Source organism: Chelonoidis abingdonii, chromosome 1 (genome assembly GCF_003597395.2).
Source record: "Chelonoidis abingdonii isolate Lonesome George chromosome 1, CheloAbing_2.0, whole genome shotgun sequence".
Classification (NCBI taxonomy): domain Eukaryota; kingdom Metazoa; phylum Chordata; order Testudines; family Testudinidae; genus Chelonoidis; species Chelonoidis abingdonii.
Window position 1 is genome coordinate 129,854,280 of NC_133769.1, and position 25,241 is coordinate 129,879,520.

Consider the following 25,241-nt stretch of genomic DNA (forward strand, 5'->3'; position numbering starts at 1 on the left):
GTACTACTCCCTGCTGTGCCACTGGATTCCTATGGGGCTTCCTTGTGCCTCAGTGTATCTGTCTGTAAAATGGGGGAAATAACGTTTCCGTGACAGAGTTATCTACGGCCTTAATTTATTAGTAATTCATAAAGCGTCTTGTGGTCTTTTAGTGCAAGGTACTTAATGAATGCAACATATTGATGTTATTGGGTGCTACCAATTTTCAAACACTAGACCACTGAAAGGAACACATTTTAACTCCTTTGGATCCCCGTTTTCTTAAAATTGATGGTTCACAGTATTTCCAGCAAGAGTAGTTACAGACTTCAGTAGTGTGGTCATAATGTGAAACACAGATGAAGTACTGCCAGGTGAAGTTCTGCTGGGGTTTGTTTTGTAATAGCTGAAACAGAAAAGGGATCTGCAGATCACTTGGACCTAGCTGGATTGCCCCCTCGACCGAAGGAAACTGATAGTGGGCAGATGTCTCCCTCTTCTCCAGATTCCAAGAAGAAAGCCAGAGGAATCAAGAAATTATTTGGAAGGTAAGTTTAAAACAAAACACAACAAAAAATGAACATCCTGTAGGGCTGGATCATTAGGGGGATTGCTAACGGGATACGTAACCTTTCATCTCTAGGTCACTAGAAGTGCAGCTCAGGCTGGACATAATAAAGTCATTACCATTTGCAGTCTGTTTGGTGGCCTAAGTGGGATGACTTGGTGATCTCAACACCGTTCCTAGTAAATCGTTATCCTTATCGCAAAGTCACTGCCTTGCCTGGTGTGTTTTTGTTGGTTTTGTTGTTCTCTCTCTTAGCTCTTTGTTCTCAGCTTCTCATCCTTCTTCCCCCCCCCTCCCCCCCACTCCTTACACACACACTTAGTATCTTAGGGGCTTAGTGCAGATGAAAAGGTGCAAAAATTAGTACAGCTTATTTCAAGACTCCACAGTGTATTCCGTGATTGTGACAATAGAGGAATTTATTCCTGGTTATCATACGTTAACCTCCTTTACTTAGGCTTAAAAGGAGCCAATCCACCACATTTAACCCAGATGATATGTCTGAGGCAGAGTTCAAAAGAGGAGGGACAAGAGCAACTGCAGGACCAAGACTGGGCTGGTCTCGAGATCTTGGGCAGTCTAACAGGTAAGAGGCGCTGCACTGAACCAGAACATACAGTGCTTTTTCCACTTCTGTTTGCCCTTGTAAAAGGCTTTCGTTTTACTCCTGTATTAGGAGGAATTGTGCTTTGCAAAAGTTAAGTTAGGGTAACATTAGCATTGCTAGCAAAAAGGAAACAGGCAAGCCCTGGCTCTTTGGGACGTTGTCCTCCTTAAGAGGCTGGTCGGGAAATTAATGTACTAAGTATGGCCACACACTGCAGTGTGATTCACATGAGTGGAATCCCGCACCTGAGTGCAGTCCCATTGACTGTAGTGGGGCTCTCTGGCGAACGGGCTCAAGATCTGCCTCTGTGGAGCTACACTGAAGTGAATGTACATGGATGCAGGTGTCAGTCCACCACATTGATTTCAGGCAGGATCAAGGCCTCGGTTATAGCATAAGCTGATAAAGTTCCCTTCATTATAAGGTAGGTCACTGGAGTATCTTAAGTAAAGAAAATATTTCAGTCGCATTTTAAAGTTTTAAACCATCCTGAAATACACAGATTTTGATGATGATGACTAATAACTATCATCGTCATGTTTATTATGCTAGTGCGTCGGACTCAACAACCGAGATCAGGGTCCCATTTTGCTAGGTATTGTACAAACACAGAGCGATAGACATATCTTTTCCCAGGTAGCTTACAGTCTAAATAATACAGGCACGCATCTCTTCCTGTACATTGTCTCAGCTCTGAAAAACACCGATGAATTTGTAATTTTTAAAAAAAAATATTTCTTCTGCTTTAGTGACCTGGATATGCCATTTGCTAAATGGACAAAGGAGCAAGTTTGCAACTGGCTCCAGGGCCAGGGTTTAGGTTCGTACATGAATCATGGCAAACACTGGATACTGTCTGGGCAGACTCTCTTGCAAGCTTCTCAGCAGGATCTGGAAAAGGTAAGAAATGTTAGGAAAATATTTATATTGGGATAATTGTTAAGAATTGGTGTACATTTTTTGTGTGTGTATAAGTCAGGGCTATGAGATGCAACTAAAATCAAAGAGCCCAGCAAGTGAATCTTTAAAATACATTTGTCTTTAGTAATGCAAAAAAAATTTTGTGTCTAACTTTAGTATGAATTTTAATGTTCATAATGAAAGAGGTAATTAAATGTATGATTTAACTGCAATAAATGTTGGCACATCAACTAATTCTTCCAATCATTACATTTAAAAATATGGATTCAAATAAGGGAATCACTTGTTGCAATACCACTGGCTTATGGTCCTGATTCTCCACTTCTTTGCGCCTTATGCCTTTATTTACCCCTGTGCAAGGTGAGTGTAAAAGGCTACTATTCTGATTTGGTTTTATGCCCCATCAACTTTGTACAGGTATAAATGACAGCACAAGGTGCAAGGCACTGGAGAATCAGGCCCTCAATTCATGTAACTTTTCAGTTAAATTGTCCATGCCACAGTTTTTCAATTACATTCAGGTTGGGCAAGTTAATTCTTTTCCTGCTTTGGGTCCACAGCATTTATCATTGTTTACTTCAGTCGCAAGTCTGGCTGTACTGAATGTTTAGCTTCTTTTACTGTTGTAAACAAATAAGGCATCCACTTCCTTAAGTATTCCTGGGATAATTCAAAGCTGCTATTCAGAGCTGCTGTTATACACCATCAGAAAACATTTTTTTAATTACAAATAGGTGTGACCATAATGGCCGTTTCACCTACCGATACTCCAATGTTTGCATATGATATCAGGTATTAGTTAAAAAAACAAAAAAAAAAAACAGTCTTTGAGGAGTTCCTGGGACAGCTGCACTTGCAACAGTATTGGGGAGGACTATCTTATCAGGCCACTTATTCCTTAACATTTATATAGCACTTCCTGTTTTCAAAGTGCTTTATAGCTAATAACTTACTAAACCTTGCAACCTTACCTGCCTCACTCTAAGGTAGGTAGATGAGTATATTATCCCTTAAAATATTATGCCGACTACCATCACCATTTAGTGAGCGGGCTCTTTTTGCTCCACATAAGAGTATTGGGGCTAACAACCACCAAAGAGATGAGGCATCTAAATGCATTAGGTATGTAAATAAGTGGCCTGATTTTCAGAAGCCCTGAGCAGTTACAGTCCCATTGACATCCTAGGGTGTGGTGCGTGCTCAACGAATATCAAGCTGTGCTCAGGTTGATGCTTCACCATGAATTTAGATATCTAAATTTAGGCACCTGACCAGATCTGTCCTCTGATACATGTGCACAATACTTGTTAATTTCAATAGCAATTGCCGTGTGTGTCTAAGGGCAAAATTTGGCCTGTCATGTTGGAGTTTGTGTGTTGTTTTGTGGGTTGGGTAAAATGAATTTTGGTTATTTTTACATTTGGTTCTATGTAAATCACATATAATCCATATGCTGCTGAGCTAGAAATTAAGTGCTTTGGTTTCTTTGTCTTCACAGGAACTTGGAATAAAGCATCCACTGCATCGGAAGAAACTTCAGCTCGCTCTTCAGGCACTGGGGTCAGAAGAAGAAAACAATCATGGAAAACTGGATTACAACTGGGTTACCAGTAAGATTCCTTGCAGTTTAAAATAATAGCATCTGTGCTTTCTAAAAGTGTGTCTACAGTGCCCACTACTGGCAGCAGCATGTAAGGTGTGTGTAGCTACACACAGCAGTGAACATCAGGCTGCATCCACACTGCAGTTTGTAGCTAAACATAGCAGTATAAGGCTCTGTCAAAGGGGAGGCTGCTGGGAGCTGCCTTCTTTCACTGTGGACAGCTGCTGGATCCTCTCCCCAATGCCGGAGTCTTTATCTGCTGCAGAAGCCTTTCCCTGAGGTGAGGAAAGACTCTGGCAGTGGGACACTTCACCGCTAACAGTAGCAGTATAAATAGGGGAGGCACTGCTTGGGCGTGTAGAGAGCTGCATAGGATACATACCCCAAGTATTCAGGCATGTCTTTGATCACCTAAACAGTGTTTCACTGTCCTCACAGCTGTTCATACCAATGCTAGGGGGACCTGCTGCATATGTACTCTACATGCTGCTGTAAGGAGTGTGCAGTATAGACATACCCTAAGATAGGGGCAAGAGGTTAAGGATCCTGGATAATTTGAGTATCCATAAATACCTGTGAGTAATGATAACCTGGAGAGTTCTGGCTAGATACATAACTGCCCTTAGTCTAAAGGTGTTTTGAGTTAGTAATGTGTGTTTTTCTTAGGGTGGTTGGATGATATTGGACTTCCCCAGTATAAGACTCAATTTGATGAAGGAAGGGTGGATGGTCGAATGCTCCATTACATGAGCGTTGTAAGTAAATATTTTGTGTTCTTGGTTTTGGCTGTTTTTGTTAGGGGTTTTGGTTTGTTTTTTGTTTTTTTTAAATGCAGAGTAACGTGATTCTAGGTGGTAAACTGGAGCCTCACTAATCTAAAGAAACTTGCTTTTCCTGCTATATATCATGGTGATTCCAAAACTATTACCCAATTAAAGTTCATTTTATCATGCACTCAGAAAATGGAAATCAATAGACTTTTTCCTTATTATTTATCGCTTATGTCATAACTACATACAGAGTAAAATTCACCCATGTGCAGATCAGCAGAATGCCTATGCGTGACTGAGGCCCAATTCTGAGGGCTTAAGATGGGACATAAATGGTGATAAGTCTTGCACTCACCCTCTGTACATGGGTGAATTTTACCCAGAGTGAAAAGATCTATTATATGGAAGATAACTATAGTTCACATAAATTAACAAACTTAGAAGATTAACCTCATTTGCTTTTACAAAACAGAGAATGGAAAATCTATCTATATATCGTAATAAAATTGTTCAACAGAAAAGCAACTTATTTGGTCTTGTCGGATTTTCTGCCGGTTATTTTAAAATGGTTGAATTTTCCGAAAATCTGTTCTGCAGATTTGCTGAATGATAACAGAGTAATGTTCACCAGAGGTCAGCATGTCAGAAATTTCCCACAGTTTGAAATAAGTTTTAAAATCAAATATTTATACAATAGTATACTGTAATTGTCTGTGTGTCTCTTCCCCAAATGTTGTGTGCACTAACCCATAATGGAATGTCAGACATTGTCAAGCGTATTCAGTGGTATGCTGCCTTCTAGTAACTACATCCTACAGAGGATGTAAACCCCAGTAATACTACCTATGTGACTGTTTCACAGGTTACCACTAATATGGAACATTTTATGGGCCAAGTTTTCAAAGATAGTATTGTAAGGTATACTTGCAAAATATACCCACGTATCTCCATTGTGCCTGAACATTTGAGAATTATGTGTATAAATGTGTATGTGAAAATGAGGTAACCCTATGCCTATTTAATTTGCACACAGTATTGCATGATTTTCAAATGCAAGTGTAGTACTTGTAGACACAATTGGTTTGTGTAAATTTTATAGTCACAGCATCCATCTACCTACTGAAAATTGGGCCTTTGTTCAAATTCATATTAACTAATTCAAGTAGATGGCCTTATTAAACTTCTTAGAGAGAAGAATTATTAAATGTTCAATATATTGTTACTGTTCATTTGGGTGACTAGGGTAGGAAAATCAGAGCAAGTTCCTTTAATCTTTAAATCAGGATTTTTCTTTAAAATTTATTCTAAATAATTAAGACTAAGTTCAGTATAATTAGGTGGTATTTTTTAAATATGTCAGATCAACTTCTGACCTCATTCCACCACCTTAAAATACCATGGGTGAAATAGGCTCAGAGTGTTTTGTTTGAAGGCAGGTAAGACATAATGCAACTGAGAGGCAAGATTCTGTTCTTTGAATGGAAACTGAGGGTCTCATACAATATGGTCTTTTAAAAACAAAAAAAATTGGTCACGAAAGTGTTTGCTAATCTCCTGTGCCATGAACGTGCTAAATGTTACCATCTCATGCCAAGATGTTGTTTGTATGTACTTTGTGCATTCTATACACTAGCACAGGGGATAAGGCTAAGATCTTCCCATATTAACTTACTCACGGTGCAGCCACTGAGCTACTAAAGAACTCAACATGTTCCGTTTTGGACATTGGTAAATAATGGTGATTGTACATGCTGCTGGTTTTGCTTTTTCAAATTCATATGAACCATTGCAGAGGAAAAAAACATGCATGCAATGAAATTCACTCCTAATGCAGAGGTTCAGCACAATGTCTATGCCCCACGTAAGCCCTAAGTGCAGAGGGAAGTGAGGTACAGCTAGATTTACAGAGGATTTAAGGCACCTAAAGATGCAGAGAGGTACCTAATGGGATTTTCAAAAGCAGTGAAGCAGGTTAGGTGCCGAATTCCCCATTGAAATCAATAAGGGCTTTGCACCCTTACTCATATACGTGCTTCTGTCAATCCCACTAGGCACCTAGCAGCATCTTTAGGTGCCTAAATACCTTTAGAACTCTGGGCTAATGTGAACTGGGGAGGGGAGGAGATTTTACCCAGTGTGAGTTAGCTGACGGAAGCCTTATGACAAATTTTGCAAAAATATGCGAAGTATTCTGTTGCTTAAATAGCATGTTTTTCTGAATTTGCTTCCCAATTTTTTGTGTGTGTTTGGGACATTAATATAAAAAAGGGTACGTGCTTTTAAGACCTGATTTGCTCCTGCTATTTAAGCCTCTGTTGAAAGCATAGGGCCAGCAGGCCCATGGAAGGCTGTGGTCAGTTCAGCAGTGACTTAAAGAGTGGTGTAAATTACATAGGGGCTGCAAGCTGATTGTAAAGAAGTATAGTCTGCACCATTTGGCATTTAAAACCAGTGTAATTTACGTGTAAAGAGAAAGGAGAGGTGTGTAGCAGGAACTGTATCTTCCTAATAGTTGCTTTTTCTGTGGCACTTCCCCCTTTAATTTTAGATCCATTACTATGTTTTTAGGCAAAATCCTAACCATGCTCAGTGACCTAATGAACTGTAATAACTAAGTTTACCCTAAATCATTCATTGGAAATAGAGATGTCTGCAGAGTTGAAATGAAACCATATGAAACTTACCTTGTTCAAATACAAACAAAAAATTCAGATGTCATTCATGATAAAATTCACTAAAGTTGGTAAAACATGTGAGTGAGCCTGAATTAACTTGACCAGATTTGGGGGGTTTATATTTTAAACCATGTAAGTATCTTCGTTTTGTATGACTTTGACATGAAACCAGGTGAAACTAAGCAATTTTAATTAAGTTTCATGTTGCTTTTTGGACTAGTTTGAACCTGCAAATCAAAGCAACGTTTTTTCAGGATCTAAGTAGGTTTTATAGAAAACTCTACAGAGTGAAACTAACGAAAATGTATGCATAAATCTCTGAGAAGTGAACTACTGGATTTTCCATGGAATTTTCTTCTTATAGTTCCCTGAACATATATGTGGTTAGAATGGAAGTTAGAGCACAAGTTGAATTGTAGTATTAGTTTGATATAAATAGCACTAAAAGATGGGAAGCCAGATTCCCTCTCAAATAAGTATGTCTAAATCCATTGAAGGCAGTAGAGTTGCATCTACTTATACCACCAATGAATCAAACATTATGATTTAGACTTTGAGACTTTAAACTAAATAAACCTTGCTTCATGGCACAGTTCTGGTTGAATGTGCAGCTTTAACTTAGACATCTCCAGATTTTGAGTTCTTAACTGTGCAATAATGCAAAAATATTACAATAATGTAGCTTTTGCATTTAATATTTGTAATGTAATTTAGGATCTGTCGGATTGAAATGTGGCATTCAAATGTAAAGATCTCTTTTCCTGATGTGTGAAACTTCTGAGGTTAGATGTTGAAATGAAAACAGATGTAGAAAAGCCAAGTGTGATCTTTCATACTAAATAGATTGCAAATTTATAGGTAAATCTGGGTCTGCCACTGAATAATTGCCACAAACATCTCTACACCTGAAAAATAAACAGGATTTAAAATTCTGGGTGTATCCCTATGCACCAAATGATTCAGAAGGTGGACGTGTTCGATATGTACTTGGGCAAATGAAAATGTATCATTTCTTTGCTCCGGAAGTAGTAGTAAAAAGTTTTAGCTGTAGCTAGGTTTGAAAAAATACTGAATTTGAGCTGATGTGAGGGGAAGCTGCATAGAGTCAAAGCTATGTGAGTGCATGTAGTCTCCTATTGTAGCTGCAGAGTGACTTTAAAACTTTAGTTTATTTGTCATTGCAATTAAAGTGTATATCAAAACCATAATGAAGAGACAGCACAACCTCCTTCCAACTGTGCAACTGATCACATGCAGGAAGAACTGTATTGTATTTGAAAGGACGTGAGCTGCTGTCATTTTTTCCTCCACCTTTCTGATGAGTTGCTCCCACAAAAGCATTTTACGAAGTGTGAATTCAGAGCACACGTGAAAGGTGCCAAGCTGATAGTCCTGAAGAATGAAATCTTTTGTTTCCTCACCAAATAGTGAGCATGTGTCTCAACCCTGACCTGGAGGTGAGATTGTAGCACAGCCTCATCCCAGTCAGTTCTTCATGTATCTGTGAGATTGATCATAGGATGTCACTTTTGATGGTAGTGTAAAAAGAGTCTCTCTGGGGCACTTTCCTGGTGGAGCTGGGCCCCTCACCAGGCCCAGTTTCCACCGCAGGGTTGACCTAGTATAGTCCCCAGTCTCTTAGGGGACATCTGCGTGGCATAAAAGCCCCACAGTACAGCCGCACCTGGCCTAGGTCAGCTGACTTGGGCTGTGGGCTAAAAACTGCTGCATAGATGTTCGAGCTTGGGCTGGAGCTTGAGTTTTGGGACCCTCCACCCTCGCAGGGTCCTCTGAGCCTGAATGTCTATGCAACCATTTCTCAGCCCCCCAAGCCCAAGTCAGCAGCTGACCCAGGCCAGCCACGGGTTGTTTATCCCCATGTAGACATACCCATAGCCCTGGTAGTGGCCCCACCCTTGTGGGCCTGCTTACTTTACTTCTGGCTGTGGGGGAAGGGCAAAAGTTCCGGTCAGCACAAACTAATCCCCTCTTGGGGTCAAGAACAAGGCGAAAAAGGTCAGTGGCATCACCCTATGTCGGGGGTGCCTGCGTAGCAGCTTTATTGGAGTCCTTGTGGCTGGGTAGCTCAGTCAGCCCCTCCTTGTCGGGTTTGCTGGACTTCTCGCACAGCTGGGAAGCTTCTGGTACAAGGGTTCCTCTGGCTGTTCCATTAGCTCTCTAGTTGCTCCCTTCTCAGGGTTTCCCCCTTGCTGACTGCAGCTTCCCCCTTTTAAAGCCTTCCTCCCTACCATCCATAATTGACAGGGACAGGGCTGCTTTAGCCCCCGGAGCCTCCCAAACCCTGTCAGTGCGGGGTTTATGCACCCGTCACAGATGGTTTTCATGATTTAGTTCAACTCGCTTTGTAAGTTCCTACAGCCACCAAACCATTTCAAGTAGAGCCCTCAACAGTCTTTGTAGAGTAGCGTTTTTCCTCTCTGGTGCGCTAGTGGTCAGTGCCTGTTGTCAGTCACCTGACCATCCAGTTCCTTATCAGAAGCTCCTGAAAAACATTTATCAGCTACAGTAGTAAAATGAGCTTGATATTCTGTGTTCAGAAAGTTATGCTGTTGTTGGTTGCATTGGTGATGACAGGTTATGGCACTCTCTCTCCTAATCATTCTGCAGAATCCTTTCCACTAACTTCTGTGCATGAAAGAAGTTACACAACAGCTGGTAGAAAGAATTCTGGGAAATCTAGGCGGAGGCAAGGCAATTTTTTTTTTTTTTAATCCTTAAAAATTACTGTAAGGAGGAGCTATCCCAGTATTTCTTAGATGTGGCACTGTAGGCAGACACCTACATCTATCTTTTCAGGGCATACGTTGTTATAGATTCAAAAAATAAATGGGTGTGTTTGTATGTTTGTGTGTTTTCACCCATTTTTTATTTTTCACAGGATGATTTGCTGTCCTTGAAAGTTGTTAGTGTCCTTCACCATCTTAGCATTAAAAGAGCCATCCAGGTCCTGAGAATAAATAACTTTGAACCCAACTGTCTGCGTAGGAGGCCATCTGATGAGGTAACAAGTTTTAAGTGAAGGCTAAATCATGGAGAGTATAATCCACTGGTTTTCCTTACAAGTGATTCTTGCTCTACCCACCCCAAGCCTTGACTGCTGCCCATCCCTTATCTTTTCCCTTCCTTCAACTTTCATGTTGGGCCTTACCTAACTGGGAGTCTGGCCCCTTTTCTTCCCATTACCCCAGCCTGTTGAGTCAGTTCCTCTTGTCTAATCTCCCCTCTCACTCTTTAATTAATGACTGACTGTTTCTGGAATATATTCTGTGTTGTGCAATTTTAATGATGGAAGTGGAATCTATTAATTGTCTTGAATTAAGTGCACAGTTCACAATAAAGCCTTGTTAAGTCTTTATGAAATCTGTAGTTTTCTTAATATTTACCTTCTAAAATGGGTTGAATCTTTTAATCAAATATTATCTTGGGCTACAGCTCTAGCTGTATTTGTCTTACAGGCAGCTTGCTCTTGAGAGGGAATTATGAAACTAAGATACATCCATCAGAACTGTGGTTCGAGATGCACCACATTTTTCTCTAAGGGGTGCCCAGTAAAGCAGTTCTTTGGGGATAATGGACTCTTACATATGCTGGTGTAAATTGAAGTCACTCCACTAAAGTTAACAGTGATGTAAAACTGGTGTAAGCGACAGCAGAATCAGGCTTTTTGCGTTCATGGACACAGCTCACATAATTTTACCGCACTTGCTGAATGAGAGTTTGGGGTGGGGGAGTTAGAATGTTGACCTCCAACCAAGATAACCAATCAGCCTCACATGCATGGATCAGATCAATATTTCTTCAGGAATCTTGCAGCTATATACAAATTCCAAGTTCTGAATTGGTGTCCTGGTTACAGTGAACTGTTTCAAATCACAACGCCTTGTCTGAAAGCTTCCGACAAGTTCTCATAACATTCACAGAAGCATGAGGTAGCTTTCTTTATTCCACTCCCCAACAGCCGTATCACCAGCCTGTTCAACACATTAATAAATAAAAATACCAGACTCGAAGGTGAGGATGCTGAACAAGAGACAGCAGCCAAGGAGCATGGGAGCATGAAGAAGAAAATCTGTTCAACTTGTCAGGCACTTTTAGAGTGCCTCCTAGTACAGCATCTCTTATGAAGACATGGGCTGGACCCATAAAATTTAGATCTGATTTGCAATTTTCCAATATTTGGGGGGTGGGTGGGGGGTGTCTGGGATTTTGGTCTAGGTCTTCTCCAGTCTGATAGAATAAAATGCCGCAAGGTACCAATAAAAAAAGAAAAGTGTTATGCATTTGAGAGTGGAAGGTTGGTTAAAGTGAAGGGCAGAGAAGGAATTGAATTAAAGCTGGAACTAAGAAATCTTCATGACTGTAACTATTCCTGTTTACAGAACAACATCACCCCATCAGAGGTTACTCAGTGGACCAATCACCGTGTAATGGAGTGGTTACGCTCAGTTGACCTAGCAGAATATGCACCTAATTTGAGAGGGAGTGGTGTGCATGGTGGACTTATGGTAAGGGTTTAGTGTTTCACTTACAAGAGAGTCCAGATAATATTTTAATACTGTATATGGCTAAAATCAAGTGTAACTACGTGTTGCCTTGTTAGCAGTGTCCCTTTTTACTTCAGTCTGTCCAAATGGGCAGTCATCTTCAGTAAGCTTCATGTTGTTAGGAACCTTTATAAACACTGATGCGCTGGCCATTTAGGTAACAATGTTTCTGTACATCTAAATTTTCCCTTGCGTTCTCTTTCAGGTAAGGCATTCTCTACTCCTTGCCCTAAACTGTTTGATAGTGTTGCTGTGTGCTGGTAAACAGCTAGATGTGCTTCTGTAGTGGGCGAGTATTTGGATTCCTGTATATAGTTTGTGCATCAGGTTGTAAATTTCTTTGGGATCGTTCTGGATTTCAGGCACTGTCATTAGTAGAAATCTTCTTCGTAGAGTGATATTAATCTCTGTTGGCTCAGATATCACAATCAGGAGCGCCATCTGACTAACTAGGGTGATAGATCAGATTCTTATACAGAAACTGATTATAGAAAGCAGAACATTCCTGTGCTGTTTGAGAAACACACCACACAGAACACTTCCGCTGTATGCCTTGTCACTTTTCATTATCATTGTCATTAAGCTTAAATAAAGTTTCCAGCATTAAAACCAAGATGAAAATTGCAAACTAGCATACCTTTATCAGTTTATGACAGGATCTCTCAAGCGCTCGCTCTCTCTATTTGTCCAATCAGAGTAACATTTAAAAAGCAAGAAAGACGGAGGGTGGAAAAGATCTTTTACCATAAATGAAGGCATATTTTAAACACAAAATAGTGGGTCAGTCTTACTTTCCCTTGTTTACTGGTTTGTTACCACTGAGAACTCTGAAAAACCACAGGAATAAGCCTTTCTAAACCCAACAGATGTTAACTGGAGTAAGTGGGTGAGGTTTTGTGGCCTGCATTGTGCGGGAGGTCACACTAGATGATCATGATGGTCCCTTCTGACCTTAAAGTCTATGAGTCTAACTCTTTTCTTCTCTTTTATAGTGCATTTCCCCTAAAAATGGCCTGTGCAACCCAAAACATGCCCATAAAGTCTGGCATGGCCGCTGGCATCCTCAAGACCTAATCCAAGGGTATTGATTTCAGTTTGACTTTCTGTGGTTTGTTTCATAGGTCTTGGAACCTCGTTTTAATGTGGAAACCATGGCACAGTTGCTGAACATCCCACCAAACAAGACGCTACTGAGACGCCATTTGGCAACCCATTTCAATTTACTGGTTGGTCAGGATGCCCAACATCAAAAGCGTGAAGCCATGGAATCTCCAGACTATGTCCTTTTAACTGCTACTGCCAAAGTGAAGGTAGGTCAATGCTTATTACTGTCCAGTGTTTGTGTGTGTGCATTTTAAGCAGCAGTTAAACTGCCACTTTGCCAGACATGTGTTGGTATTACAAGTGTTCAAGGTACTGTTCACTGACGCTCTGTGGGCAGAAGGGAGGAAAGCTAACTCAGTTAGTAGAGCATCACGCTTTTAATCTGACAGCCCAAGATTCAAGTTCCTGCTCAGTTGAAGTGCTTTTTAGAGTGGGAGGATGATCAGTGGTCAAGATGCTAGACTGAGTTAGGAGATCTGTAGGACCCTACCAAATTCACAAGCATGAAAAACACATCACTGACCATCATATCTGGTCTCTTCTGTGAAACTTGGTCTTTTGTGTAGTTACCCTATACTATACAGATTTCACCAAGCAGACCAGCATTTCTCAAACTCGGGGTCCCGCCCCAAAAGGGGGTCACAGGGAATCGCAAAGTTATTTTAGGTGCTATTACCACCTTTACTGTTTGTGCTGCCTTCAGAGCTGGGTGTACAGAGAGTGGCGGCTGTTGGCCAGGCACCCAGCTCTGAAAGCAGCGCCCCACCAACAGCAGCACAAAAGTAAGGGTGGCAATACCATGCCATGCTATCCTTACTTCCCAGTCAGCAGCCGTTGCGCTCTACCTGCCCAACTCTGAAGGCGGCAGCAGCAGCAGCACCAGCTGCGCAGGAGTAAGAATGGCAATACCATGCCCCTCGCTCCCCCCCCCAAAAAACTTTGTGACCCCCATCACCTTTTGGTCAGGACCCCTGCAGTTACACCACCGTGAAATTTGAGATTTAAATATCTGAAACCATGAAATTTTAAAATCCTCTGACTGTGAAATTGACCAAAATGGACTATGAATTTGGTAGGGCCTTAGAGATCTTGAATCAGTTCCTGGCTCTGCTACAGGCTTTTTGTGTGACCTTGTGTCATGTCTCTGTGCTTTAGTTTTCCAGTAGTAAATGAAGATAATGCCTCCTTTCTTCTGCCTTTTGCCCTGTCCCTATATATTTGTAAGCTGTTTGGGACAGAGACAGTCTCTTACTGTGTGTGTGTGTTCAGTATTTAACACAATGGGACTCTGTGAATCTCTAGGTGCTACTGTTACACAAATAGGAAGAAGAATGAGGATCTGTTTCTTCCTGGTTTTGGTTGTAGTGAATTTTGAAATATTCAGGCTAATGTGTTTAGGATCTGAGCATCTATTAGTTGCTTGCAGTTAAATACCTGATGGAAGGATAACAGCTTAATTAAATCCAGGCTGAGTAAATTACCAAGTTCCTGATTTTATGACAGTTTTTTTCAACTTTTTAAGCCAAAAAAGCTTGCCTTCAGCAATTTTGGAAGTCTGAGGAAGAAGAAGCAGGATGATGTGGAAGAGTATGTGTGCCCAATGGAACTGGGACAGGCATCTGGAAGTGGGTCTAAGAAAGGATTTAAGGCTGGCTTGGATATCCAAGTGTATGACGATAACGATTTGGATAGACTGGAGCAGGTGAACCAGCTTTTGCTGTTTAAATTCAGCGATGGCGCTGTTGGATTTGAATGGCATACCTAGTGTTATTTATCGTGGCTTGTTTAACTCCCTGTCACCAGCAGTCATGGAACACCATGATCCTGCCAAAAAATATGGTTCCTGATACAAGTCCAAAGGAACTACTTATGCACAGAATTTGGACCTTAATTTGGCACAAGTAAGCTTTTCCACAACACCAAAACTTACTCCCCCACAATTGGCATAATGTAGAATGTTTGTTGTTTAATGCACTTACTGAATCACCACCACAGATGAGTATAAATTATTTTTTTCCCCTATGACCTGTTTCTTGTAGATGGAAGATTCAGAAGGGACAGTGAGGCAAATAGGAGCATTCTCTGAAGGCATCAACAACTTGACAGTAAGCCTTAAGATACTGCCAGTAGAACTAAAGCGTCCATGTTTTGAATATGCCTCAAAACCTTAGACAAGTTCCTGTACTAAGAAATGTTCCAAAGTATTGCCAAGCACAACTCTGCTTCACTCTTTTTAGCAGACCATCTGTGTTTGGGAGCTGATTTATTTTTTTTCTTTCCAGTCCTTTGGGTGGTTGCTTTGGGCAGGTTTCAGTCTATTGCAGAACTTGGTGAAAGTTAGTTTTTATATTGTGAAACTCCATCTATCCTTAAGTAGACTGAAAGTCCAGAATTATTGTGGAAATCGGAGTTTTGCTTATCTGTCATGGTTATTTTTAGTAAAAGTCATGGACAGGTCATGGGCAATAAACAAAAAATTCTCAGGAGCTGTGACCTCTCTGCGACTTTATTAAAAATAACCAGGGGAGGTGACGGCAGGGCTAAGCAGGGATGGAGGAATGACAGCTGGAGTCCCATGTGGGAGGGACTGACAGGCTGAGTCCCCCTGCCATGGGCAGGGGGGACACAGGCGCAGCTCTGGCAGCCACAGTGGGGGGGCGCAGCTATGGGGGGGGGCACACAGCCTCCACTCCAGAGCTGGCTGCAGGGCAGGGGCACAGAGTCCTGGCTGCAACCCCAGCCACAGGTGCATAGCCCGGCTACAGGGGGAGGGGCACATGGCCCTGGGAAGCCGTGAGGAGTCCCACGCCAGCCCTGGCTTCATCTGCAGACAGCTGAAGCCAAAGAAGTCACGGCGGTCCGATAAAGTCACAGAATCCGTGACTGCTGTGACCTCTGTGACTAAATCATAGCCTTAGTTATAGTGAACCTCCACAAAGAATGTCCCATGCGTCGGTTGGGTTGGGTTGGTTTTCTGTAAAATCAGGGGCTCCAGCCTGAACCCAAATCTGGTCTTTTTCCACCACACTGTAAAGGGGCTAGACAACAGCCAGATACTGTAGCTGAAGGTTCCCCTGGTGGGGAGGAGTCCCCTGTGTGTGTAGAACCTCCAGTATCTGGTTGCTGCGTCACCACTGGTGCAGGAGTAATACTGCTGGGGAAGAAGGGTGTGGGCACTATGCTCTGGCAATCCTTGACTGGTCAATGACCCTTTATGCGCAGAGGCAGCCAGGCACACTATAGAGCAATCTTGGGACTGCTTTACATTATGCCAAGGACCAAAACAGCTTTAGGATCAGGGAGCTGCAAATGATCCTCTACTGTCATCTCCACCCAGCAGACACTGGATGCAGAAGAGAACTGAGGCGAATGACTTCACCACAGAGGATTCACTAGAGTTGCATTGCATTTTATTTTCCTGAGACTACACAATTCTGAGTTCTTAATTTTGTCAGTCAGTGTTAATTCTTCCTTTGTTTCCTTTGCAGCACATGTTAAAAGAAGATGAAATGTTTAAAGACTTTGCTACTTGCTCTCCTAGCACCAGTATAACAGATGAAGATTCAAATGTGTGACAGTAACTGCCGAATACCAATAAAGAATTCAATTTCTTATATGCTAGGAACATCATCGTTATATGTGATGGGCAGCAGATCATGTACATTACATTGCTCTTGCTTCTGTTTGTTAGAAGTGATATTTTGGGGTGGATAAGGAGAAAAGGTGCCTATTCTAAAGTTGCCATAAAAGATAAACCAACCAGACACTGGTGAGTGGTAGTATAATTGTTTTTACTATATTTAATGTACAAACCTGTGACATATATTCCAAAGTATTGCATTTACAATTTGCTACCATAATGCTCTTTATGTTCATGTAGTGAAATGTACTGTTTCAAAATAATATGAAACATGTAAATAACCTGCGTTCGCATTCAGTGTGGCTTTCAGCTGAAAAAAAGATATCACTGGTGTCCTATATTAATAGATTTGTCCAAAGTAAATACCAGTTCTTTCTTTTAGTATCCATGGTAAGCCTCCAGGTCCCACTGCCCTACACGAAACTCAAGGTAACTCTTGACTGTTGCTGTCCTATTTTTATACTGTTTTATATAAAAAAAAAATTATATGAAGTGCATGTAAAGCAGAAGTTTTATTTTGTGACATAAAGTGGTGAAAGGTTCAATTGTTTTTTAAAGGGATGATCCCAGTTTGCAAACCAGCTGGTTACTGGAAAAGTCGTGCTGACCTTTGAACTGTTTGCTTCCTTTCGTTTTTAATGTTTGCTAAGTGTTGTCAACATTTTTAGGTTTGGGATGAAGCTATTGCGAAATGTAGATCTGTGTGCATCACATTTCTGAATCTGTAATATCTGAAATTTCTCTTCTTTTCTTTTTTCCTCCAGCAGCAGCTATTAACATTAAAATAAGGTTTTAATGGTTTTAAAAATATTCTGGAAAATTCACAGCTTGAAATTGAGGAATGCTCAGTGTGGAGAAGGATATTCCAAAAGGATGGCTTGTATAGTTGCAAAAGTTATGTAGAAACATATAGGAAATGTATCATTTCCCAGCATTAAACCTACGGTAGGGTTTTCCCTCAAGAATAAGTCCAATACCAAAACACACGTTGCCTAATACTTATGCCTCTGTAAAGCACACTGCTTTCTGCTTTGAAATAATCAGGTTTCTAAAATTCTAACTAGCCAGTGAAAATCTTTTGTCAGACGTTCTATATACATGATCGTTCTTACCAAAAAATGCTAGCTCTTTGTCTGTTAAAATGATGATTCTTAAGGTATTGAGTGTTGCATGTATTATAGCACAATGGCATGATGTTCATTATTTGTGAAGAAAAACTACAGCTAGATTAATTACCTTACCGGGTTTCATCATGCTTTTCATCATAGTTCTTGTTACAAGCATTGGGAAGGACGCTGTTCTAGACAAGTTGCTTATTACAGTCTAAACAGTGTTGGATTTATGGCAATTTCAGTACATCTGATGTATTATTACAGAAGTTGGGAAGGCAACAGAGATTTTATCAAGATTTTTAACGTGGGCTTCTACAAGTTGCTGGGAGGGATTTTAGACTTTTTCTGATGTTTAGCAGTATAACCGTATATGCTGTTACCAATCTGTTTTTTTTAAAGGATGGGTAGCCTCAGTTTATATTTATCTATAACTACAATAAATTCAATAGAACCAGTTACATTATGCATTACATTGAACTCTGCCATTCGTTCCTTACTAGCTAGAGCCAGGCAAATAATTCATAATGAATTATTTATTCATTATTCAAAATTATTGATGGAATAATTTCTGCAAATAATTCTTGGTCAATACCAGGGGTTCTCAAACTGGAGGTCATGAGCTTATTACATGGGGGGTCACGAGCTGTCTGCCTCCACCCCAAACCCCACTTTGCCTCCAGCATTTCTAATGGTGTTAAATATAAATGTTTTTTAATATATATGGGGGGGGGGTCACACTCAGAGGCTTGCTATGTGAAAGAGGCCCCCAGTAAAAACAGTTTGAGAGCCACTGGTCTATGGTTTGTTCATCAGCAATTTCTTGTGGTGATTTGATATCTGAGCTGTTTTGATTGGACAGGTAGGTCACGTGGTAAGCGTCTGTTCCCTGACTGGCTAAGTGTAACACTAGGAATAAGGTCTCCGGTGTGAATACTTGTGAATTTGAAGTTTGCTTTCTGTGAATATTCTGCAGCATAATTACTATTTGTTTTGAAGTAGTGCTCAACCAGGGATCCAGGTCCTGTTGTGTTAGGCACTGCACAAACACAAGAAGACATGGGCCCCTGCCCTTAGGAACCAATAGTTGCTTAAAATTCACTCATTTGCAAACTCTCTTGGAAGTGAACACAATAGTTAAAATAGTCACAGAAAGAGATCCCAAGGGGATTATAAACATAAATATTGAAACAAATATTCACAGAAAGCTGTTTTGTTTCTCCCATCCAGCCCTATGAATAAGCCTATTGAGAACTTTAGATGTTCACTTGTTTTTAATGTAATGTAAATAGAAGTCTCTTCAAAATCATTCTTTTCAGTGGTATACTGGTTGGAAAAAGCCCATCCTATGCAAGCTACCTATCATCTGAACGTTAATTATTTTATGGAGAGAGTAATATAAATGCTAAAATAAAGTCAGGAAGTTAAAAGAAACATACACTTCTGCTGATACTTTACACATTGTGTGTGAAGAGGCCAACATAAACTAATATGTATTGCTGTGTAAAAGCAAATAAAGTCTGTTGGAAAATACCAAATACTTCTGGGCTTCTGCATTTTTTTAAATAATATCTCAATTGTCTGTCTGTCTGTCTTTATAGTTTCAATTGACCTTAAAATACTTTTAAAACTAATTTTCTGGAAATAACTTTGTCATTTAAAAAAAAAAAAAAAGCCAAGCAGAATTCCAGTGGTTATGTTTATTCATCCATCCATTTATAAAGTTCTATTAGCAATCAAAGAGCTGGCTATCCTAAGGAGTCTCATGTTTAATTTCTGAAAGACCTAAACCAGCCCAGCTTGATGTCAACAATGTCATGAAAAAGCTCTGAACTCTGTTCCTGGGTTGTTCAATAATGATCTCTCGAAGCCACGTTAGTTGACCCATTCATTGATCTCCTGATACTGTGCCATAGTGGATTTGCACTGTGAAAAGTGAAATGATGATATTTTGGCACTCATGCAAACTGTCCAAACAATAGTTAAGCATCGCAAAATCCTGTTTTGAAGTTGGGAAACAGAGGCATGGATAAGTTAAGTGACTTGCCCAAGGTCACACGGGTAGTCTGTGGCAGGGCAGGGAATATTAAACCATGATTCCCAGTCCTGTGCTTTAAGCGCAAGACTAGCCTTTCTCAGGAAATGGGGGAGAATGAACAACTGGAAGCTAGAATACATTAAATAAAACTTTTCTGTATGTTTATTTACAATGATGAGCAGAAGGGGACCTTGTATATGGAGTTCGTATCCAAAACAAACCCTACAAAAGTGATTTTTCCTCCCTTAATATTCTACTGTTGAGAATAGCCCACTTCCATTTTAATTGAATTCTCTCATTAGCACTGACTCCCTGCTTGGTAAGGCAACTCACATCTTTTCATGTACTGTGTATCTATACCTGCCTACTGTGTTTTTCACTCTGTGCGTTTAGCCCACAAAAGCTTATGCCCAAATAAATTTGTTAGTCTCTAAGTTGCCACAGGGACTCCTTGTTGTTTTTGCTGATACAGACTAACATGGCTACCACTCTGAAAAGCTCATTCCTCCAGACATATCAGGTCCCTCAGCTGGCACTGTGTATCTTGATGGGCATCTGCATAGCATTATACAAAGTTTTTGCCCTCTGTATGTTAATCTGTTTTCTGTGACGCAGTGTTCACATTTACTTGTAAGCATCAACCACAATTGCAGTTTTGCTTTTGCTCTTATTACAATGGATCACTGGCTCTTTTTGAATCAATGCCTTAATGGGTTTCGTATTTAGTGAGAGTTGCATGTTGATTTTTAAAACAGTATATGTACTTCTGTGGCAGGGGAGAGGGGTCCCGCTGGAAACTACTATAGACACAAAGAAGGGGCATGCATTCAAATACGTTCAAGTATCACTGCCCTAATGGTTCCAGGTGCTGCATCTTTGTGCATACCAGCTAACAACAAAGCTCCTGTTTCTAAATTGACTGGAGTAAACATCTTAGTATTTTTTTTCTTTCTAAAGAGCTTTGAGTGTATCTTGTTATAATAGGACTTGTTTATTTCTTGCAATGTAGAACTAAAAATTTAGGGAGACAGATACCACATAACTTGCAGTGATTGGAAAAATATTTTCTGTGTGTAATTTAGATGTACATCTCTTCAAATCTTGAAACGAATATGATCTTGAGAGATGGGGAGGAATACTTCAAGGGGGAACTGCAAAGCTTTTCGAAGCAAATGAATCAAAATCTCTTCTATTTCCAAATCAGTAAAAGATCGTGTCGTCAGATTAGGGAAATCCTCTGCTTTGTTACACATCCTCTGAAGAGGAGCCAGCCAAAATTGTTGGCAAGCAAATAAGATAACTGATTTCCAGGCTTTTTAAACATCTCTTGTAATTTCTGAATCTCTGCAGGCTCCTGATTCTGCTACTGATGTGCATATTAAACAGTTGAGTTCTTTTAATCATAAAAGATTGGACACTGGGGACAGTTGAAGATTAGGGAATCATCTCCTTAGATGTGAATAGTTGAATCTGTGGGTGCAGATTTGTTTCCGTAAAGAGAAAGCACAGAAGAGAGAGATGACACCACAAAAAGAAATGTTCGGCCTGCCAACAAATAAGGGGAGAGAGAAGATTGAGTGAGGGTCACTGAAGAAGTGGCCGACATGGAAGGAGAACTGGGAGCTTCAAAACACTAATGTGGAAAGGAAGAGAAATTAATCAGTGATATTAAAGGTTACAACTCGATTAAAAAGAGCAAGACCAGAGATTTGCCCCTTAATCTTAGCTCTGAAGAAGTTGTTAGTGACCTTCATGAGGGCAGTTTTTGTGGAGTGGAGAGGGGCTGAAATAGCTCAGGATGAGATTGGAGGAGAAGAAGCCTAACCAGTAGAGAGTAGGTAACACGCACAAGGATTTGCAAGAGAGAGGGGAGCAGAAAGATAAATAGTTGGTAAGTTCTGTGCATTTGACATAGGATTTTTTTTTAGCATGCCTGTAGGCTACTGGAAAACATCCAGAGGGCAGTGAGTGGGAGGATGGGAAGTATGATGAGATGGTTGAGAGATTAAAGGCAGAGAGTAGAAGGAAGATCTCCACATCAATGACTGCTATCAAAGAAGGAATGGAGATGAGAAGGAATAAAGTTCTTACAGGACAGTCTTAATTTTATTTTTGGAAATATTGATAAGATCCTGTGCAGAGGAAGTGGTTTCACTGAAGAATTGAGGTTTGGAAGTAGCAGAACTAAAACTGGCCTGGGTTCATCCATGCAAATACTATTAAGATGGCATGGATCTGACCATCATGTTTAGCGAATCCAAAAAGAGAGAGGAGAGGGATGGATTTTGTAAGACTGGAAAAGCTTGTTTATATTAACTGTGTTATATATTCATAAAAGGTGCTGTATTGAACAGTCCTAGTGTCTGGGGTTCTGCAGAAAAGGACCTAGAGGTTACAGTGGATGAGTAGCTGGATATGAGTCAATAATGTGCCCTTGTTGCCAGTGGGCTGTATAAGTAGGGGCATTGCCAGCAGATCGAGGGACATGATCATTCCCCTCTATTCGACACTGGTGAGACCTCATCTGGAGTACTGTGTCCAGTTTTGGGCCCCACACTACCAGAAGGATGTGGAAAAATTGGAAAGAGTCCAGCGGAGGGCAACAAAAATTATTAGGCGGCTGGAGCACATGACTTGAGGAGAGGTTGAGGGAACTGGGATTGTTTAGTCTGCAGAAGAGAAGAATGAGGGGGGATTTGATAGCTGCTTTCAACTACCTGAAAGGAGGTTCCAAAGAGGATGGATCTAGACTGTTCTCAGTGGTAACAGATGACAGAACAAGGAGAAATGGTCTCAAGTTGCAGTGGGGAGGTCTAGATTGGATATGAGGAAACACTATTTCACTAGGAGGGTGGTGACGCACTGGAATGGGTTCCCTAGGGAGGTGGTGGAATCTCCTTCCTTAGAGGTTTTTAAGGTCAGGCTTGACAAAGCCCTGGCTGGGATGATTTAGTTGGAGATTGGTCCTGCTTTGAGCAGGGGGTTGGACTAGATGACCTGCTGAGGTCCCTTCAACCCTGATATTCTGTGATTCTAAGACTAGGACAACACAGGTAGTCAGGAACAGTGTGAGCTTCTGCACTTTGTCATGCCAATGTGCCGCCATCCCTGACTTGCAAGGCGTTTCTCTGGGACAAGTGGATAACTTAGCTTTCATTCTTTCCTTGTCCTTTCTCCTGGATGCTAGTTATTGCTACCAAATTTTGCAAAATGGACAAGCGTCCACTAAGAAATCATCTGAGACCACCCACTCATTTCACACAGCCCACTGAAGAGCTGTCAGATGGCAATGAAGTTTAGTCTCTGCTGTCCTGAGCTGAATTTGAACCAGCGTTCTCAGTTTGAAAGGCTCCATATTCCCATGAACCACCCAGTCTCCCTAGAACGGCTTCTTTGTAGTGGCCTAAGTTAAACAACTAGTGCTGGAATTAATGATAAAAGGTGTAAAGTCTGAGTAACGCACACCAAAGAACTGATACTTTGTGTGAAAGCTATCCAACCTGTTCAGCTGGTTTCTGGTATTGAGTTGGATGAGAGCACGCCCAGAAAAATGTATATCTGCCTTTCCGGAACTGTGACCCGTTTGCACAGCATAGCTCTGCTATTGGTGTGACTTTTTTCTGGAAAGCAGTGGGTGAACTTTGTGCATATTTAAAGGCATGACTTAACCCAGTGACCACGCAGCTTTCACTGAGAGGAAAAAGAAGCTACCCCAGAGCATTCTGCATGTGGGAATATCTTTTTTGCAGAGAAAATGGGCCAGAAATTATCACAGGAACATAACGAGAAGAACAAGGCTGACGTTCTCATTATAAACGAGGTGTTCAGCCAAGGAGTGGTCCATGCATCTCAAAAACTGAAAGAATACCTTGGATTTGAAGATCCTCAGAGCAAATTCCGCCCAGCCATGGATACTTTAAATGAGATCTTTTTGGTTAACTTCATCGGTTTCTGTATTGAAAAAGGAGTGGAGGAGCGTATCATGACCAGCAAGATGACAAAGCAACAGTCTTTGCTGCTTGGGATTGACTGGATCTGGACTTTATCTGGAGCCGACAAACAAATCAATCTTCAGATTGCCGTGCAGTCTTTGCAGATGGCTGAGCTCCTCCACGATGAAACTGGGCCCAGCAAGGAAGCCACGTTAGCAGGCCAGCCTTTCAAAAACAAAAGCAGGTTTGAGCAGCTGAAAGAGTTCTGCACGCTGGTGGGACAAGACTGCCTGGGCCTCTTTATAATGTTTGGAGTGCCAGGGAAGCCTAAGGATATCAGAGGAGTCATGCTAGACAGCATCAACAAGGAGAAACGAAAAAATCACCTGTCAGGCGAGAATGCTCTAAGGCAGTTCGTCTTGAACACTGATAGCTTCCTCTCCACAAAAGAAATGCTTGAAAACTGCCTCTGTAAGAAAAATGGGCTCAAGGAGGTGGGCAAGGTGTACATTAACTTTCTTTAAACTCCTGGTTAATGGTAAAAGGGCTGTTTAGCCTATCACCAAAGAATATCCAGTACTGGTCTTTCAATCATCTAGTTACTTAGTCCAGGCAGTTGATTTTTATAGGACCCAAGATGATTAACTCTAATTTTTAAATCAACACTATATGCATTCCAGAAAATGTGTGTGCGCCTGAGGCTTAATTTTAAAAATAATCTGTTCTTCAAAACTTTAATATTCAACACCAAAACCTTTGAAAGATCTTTTGAAAGAGTTTTTACTACATTTACCTAGAGAGCGTGGGCACTTCTTAAACAGAAAGTTGCTATGAAGACCTTTTTTTTTTTTAATTTGGAATGAGAGAGAAGGACAATGATGCTATGATTTTATAATGCTGAGTGTAAAATCTAAGTTGTTTCATTATTGCATTATTCATTCTGATTTGGCATAGATATAGATTGAATGATTGCAAGAAGCTTTCCTATATGTAACTCTTTTCACTAGTAAATAGTACTCTGTTAATCATTTATTATTGTATTGCTGTAATGCCTAGAAGTCCCAAATGAATTTGGAATCATACCTTGTAGAAAACACCTAGTAAAAGACAAAATCCCAGCCCCCAAAATCACTAAATAGACGAGGCAGATGAAGTGGGGGGAGGTAGGATTGAAAGAAAGTATCACTATTTGGTTAAAGGAAAATGATCTTGCAGAGTATTTTAAAGACTAAAAATAGGGGTGAAATCTTGGCTTGAGTGAAGTCCATGGGAGTTTTGCCATGGACTTCAATGGCAATAGAATTTCACGCTGTCTTGTACTTGAAGTTAAATCCCCCATGTATTACATATGCTCTCTCTGTGCTTTTAAGAGGTACAAATATTTCACAGAGATTTATTCTTTTCAACATTTTAGGATTTAGTCATGCTCCATCGTCAGCCACATTCTTCCTTTTCCCACCCTTCTCCCTGCCTAGTTAGCAACATGTGAGTTTCAGGTTGTATAATCCCAAAAACTTTCTTTCAAGGGAAAGCAAATAGTGATTATGTGTATAAGAAGAATTTACAAATTCACTGTGTGGTCACAAATTAAATGACTTTGATTACTTGCGGGTGATACTTTAAACCAGCTTACACCTTGAAGAGACTTTACATTTTATACGTGTGGATATTTAACTTTTGGGATATGAAGCTCCTTTTCACAAACCAACCTTTTTCATATTTTTCTACTT

General features: G+C 40.6%; 2 protein-coding genes across 12 annotated transcripts in view; both read left to right on the top strand.

The window, feature by feature from the left end:
* The window catches only part of PPFIBP1 (PPFIA binding protein 1), a 191,680-nt gene extending 172,570 nt beyond the window's left edge, over positions 1–19,110 (top strand). For all 11 annotated transcript variants that reach the window (XM_032775923.2, XM_032775922.2, XM_032775924.2 and 8 more), the window contains 11 exons: positions 386–527; positions 1,005–1,133; positions 1,904–2,054; positions 3,574–3,685; positions 4,345–4,433; positions 10,023–10,145; positions 11,524–11,649; positions 12,810–12,998; positions 14,315–14,494; positions 14,832–14,897; positions 16,281–19,110. In XM_032775923.2, coding sequence (XP_032631814.1) covers positions 386–527; positions 1,005–1,133; positions 1,904–2,054; positions 3,574–3,685; positions 4,345–4,433; positions 10,023–10,145; positions 11,524–11,649; positions 12,810–12,998; positions 14,315–14,494; positions 14,832–14,897; positions 16,281–16,367 — 1,394 coding nt within the window. In that variant the 3' untranslated portion in view covers positions 16,368–19,110. The remainder of the gene's footprint in view (positions 1–385; positions 528–1,004; positions 1,134–1,903; positions 2,055–3,573; positions 3,686–4,344; positions 4,434–10,022; positions 10,146–11,523; positions 11,650–12,809; positions 12,999–14,314; positions 14,495–14,831; positions 14,898–16,280) is intronic.
* A 4,031-nt stretch (positions 19,111–23,141) lies between these two features.
* REP15 (RAB15 effector protein) lies at positions 23,142–25,183 on the top strand. Its single transcript, XM_032775935.2, has one exon. The coding sequence runs from the start codon at positions 23,334–23,336 to the stop codon at positions 24,033–24,035; it is 702 nt and encodes a 233-aa protein (XP_032631826.1). The 5' UTR covers positions 23,142–23,333; the 3' UTR covers positions 24,036–25,183.
* The last annotated feature ends 58 nt before the right edge of the window (positions 25,184–25,241 follow it).

Bases quoted from the DNA above. Each gene is read 5' to 3' on its own strand.
- REP15 (XM_032775935.2), top strand. From the start codon at position 23,334: ATGGGCCAGAAATTATCACAGGAACATAACGAGAAGAACAAGGCTGAC.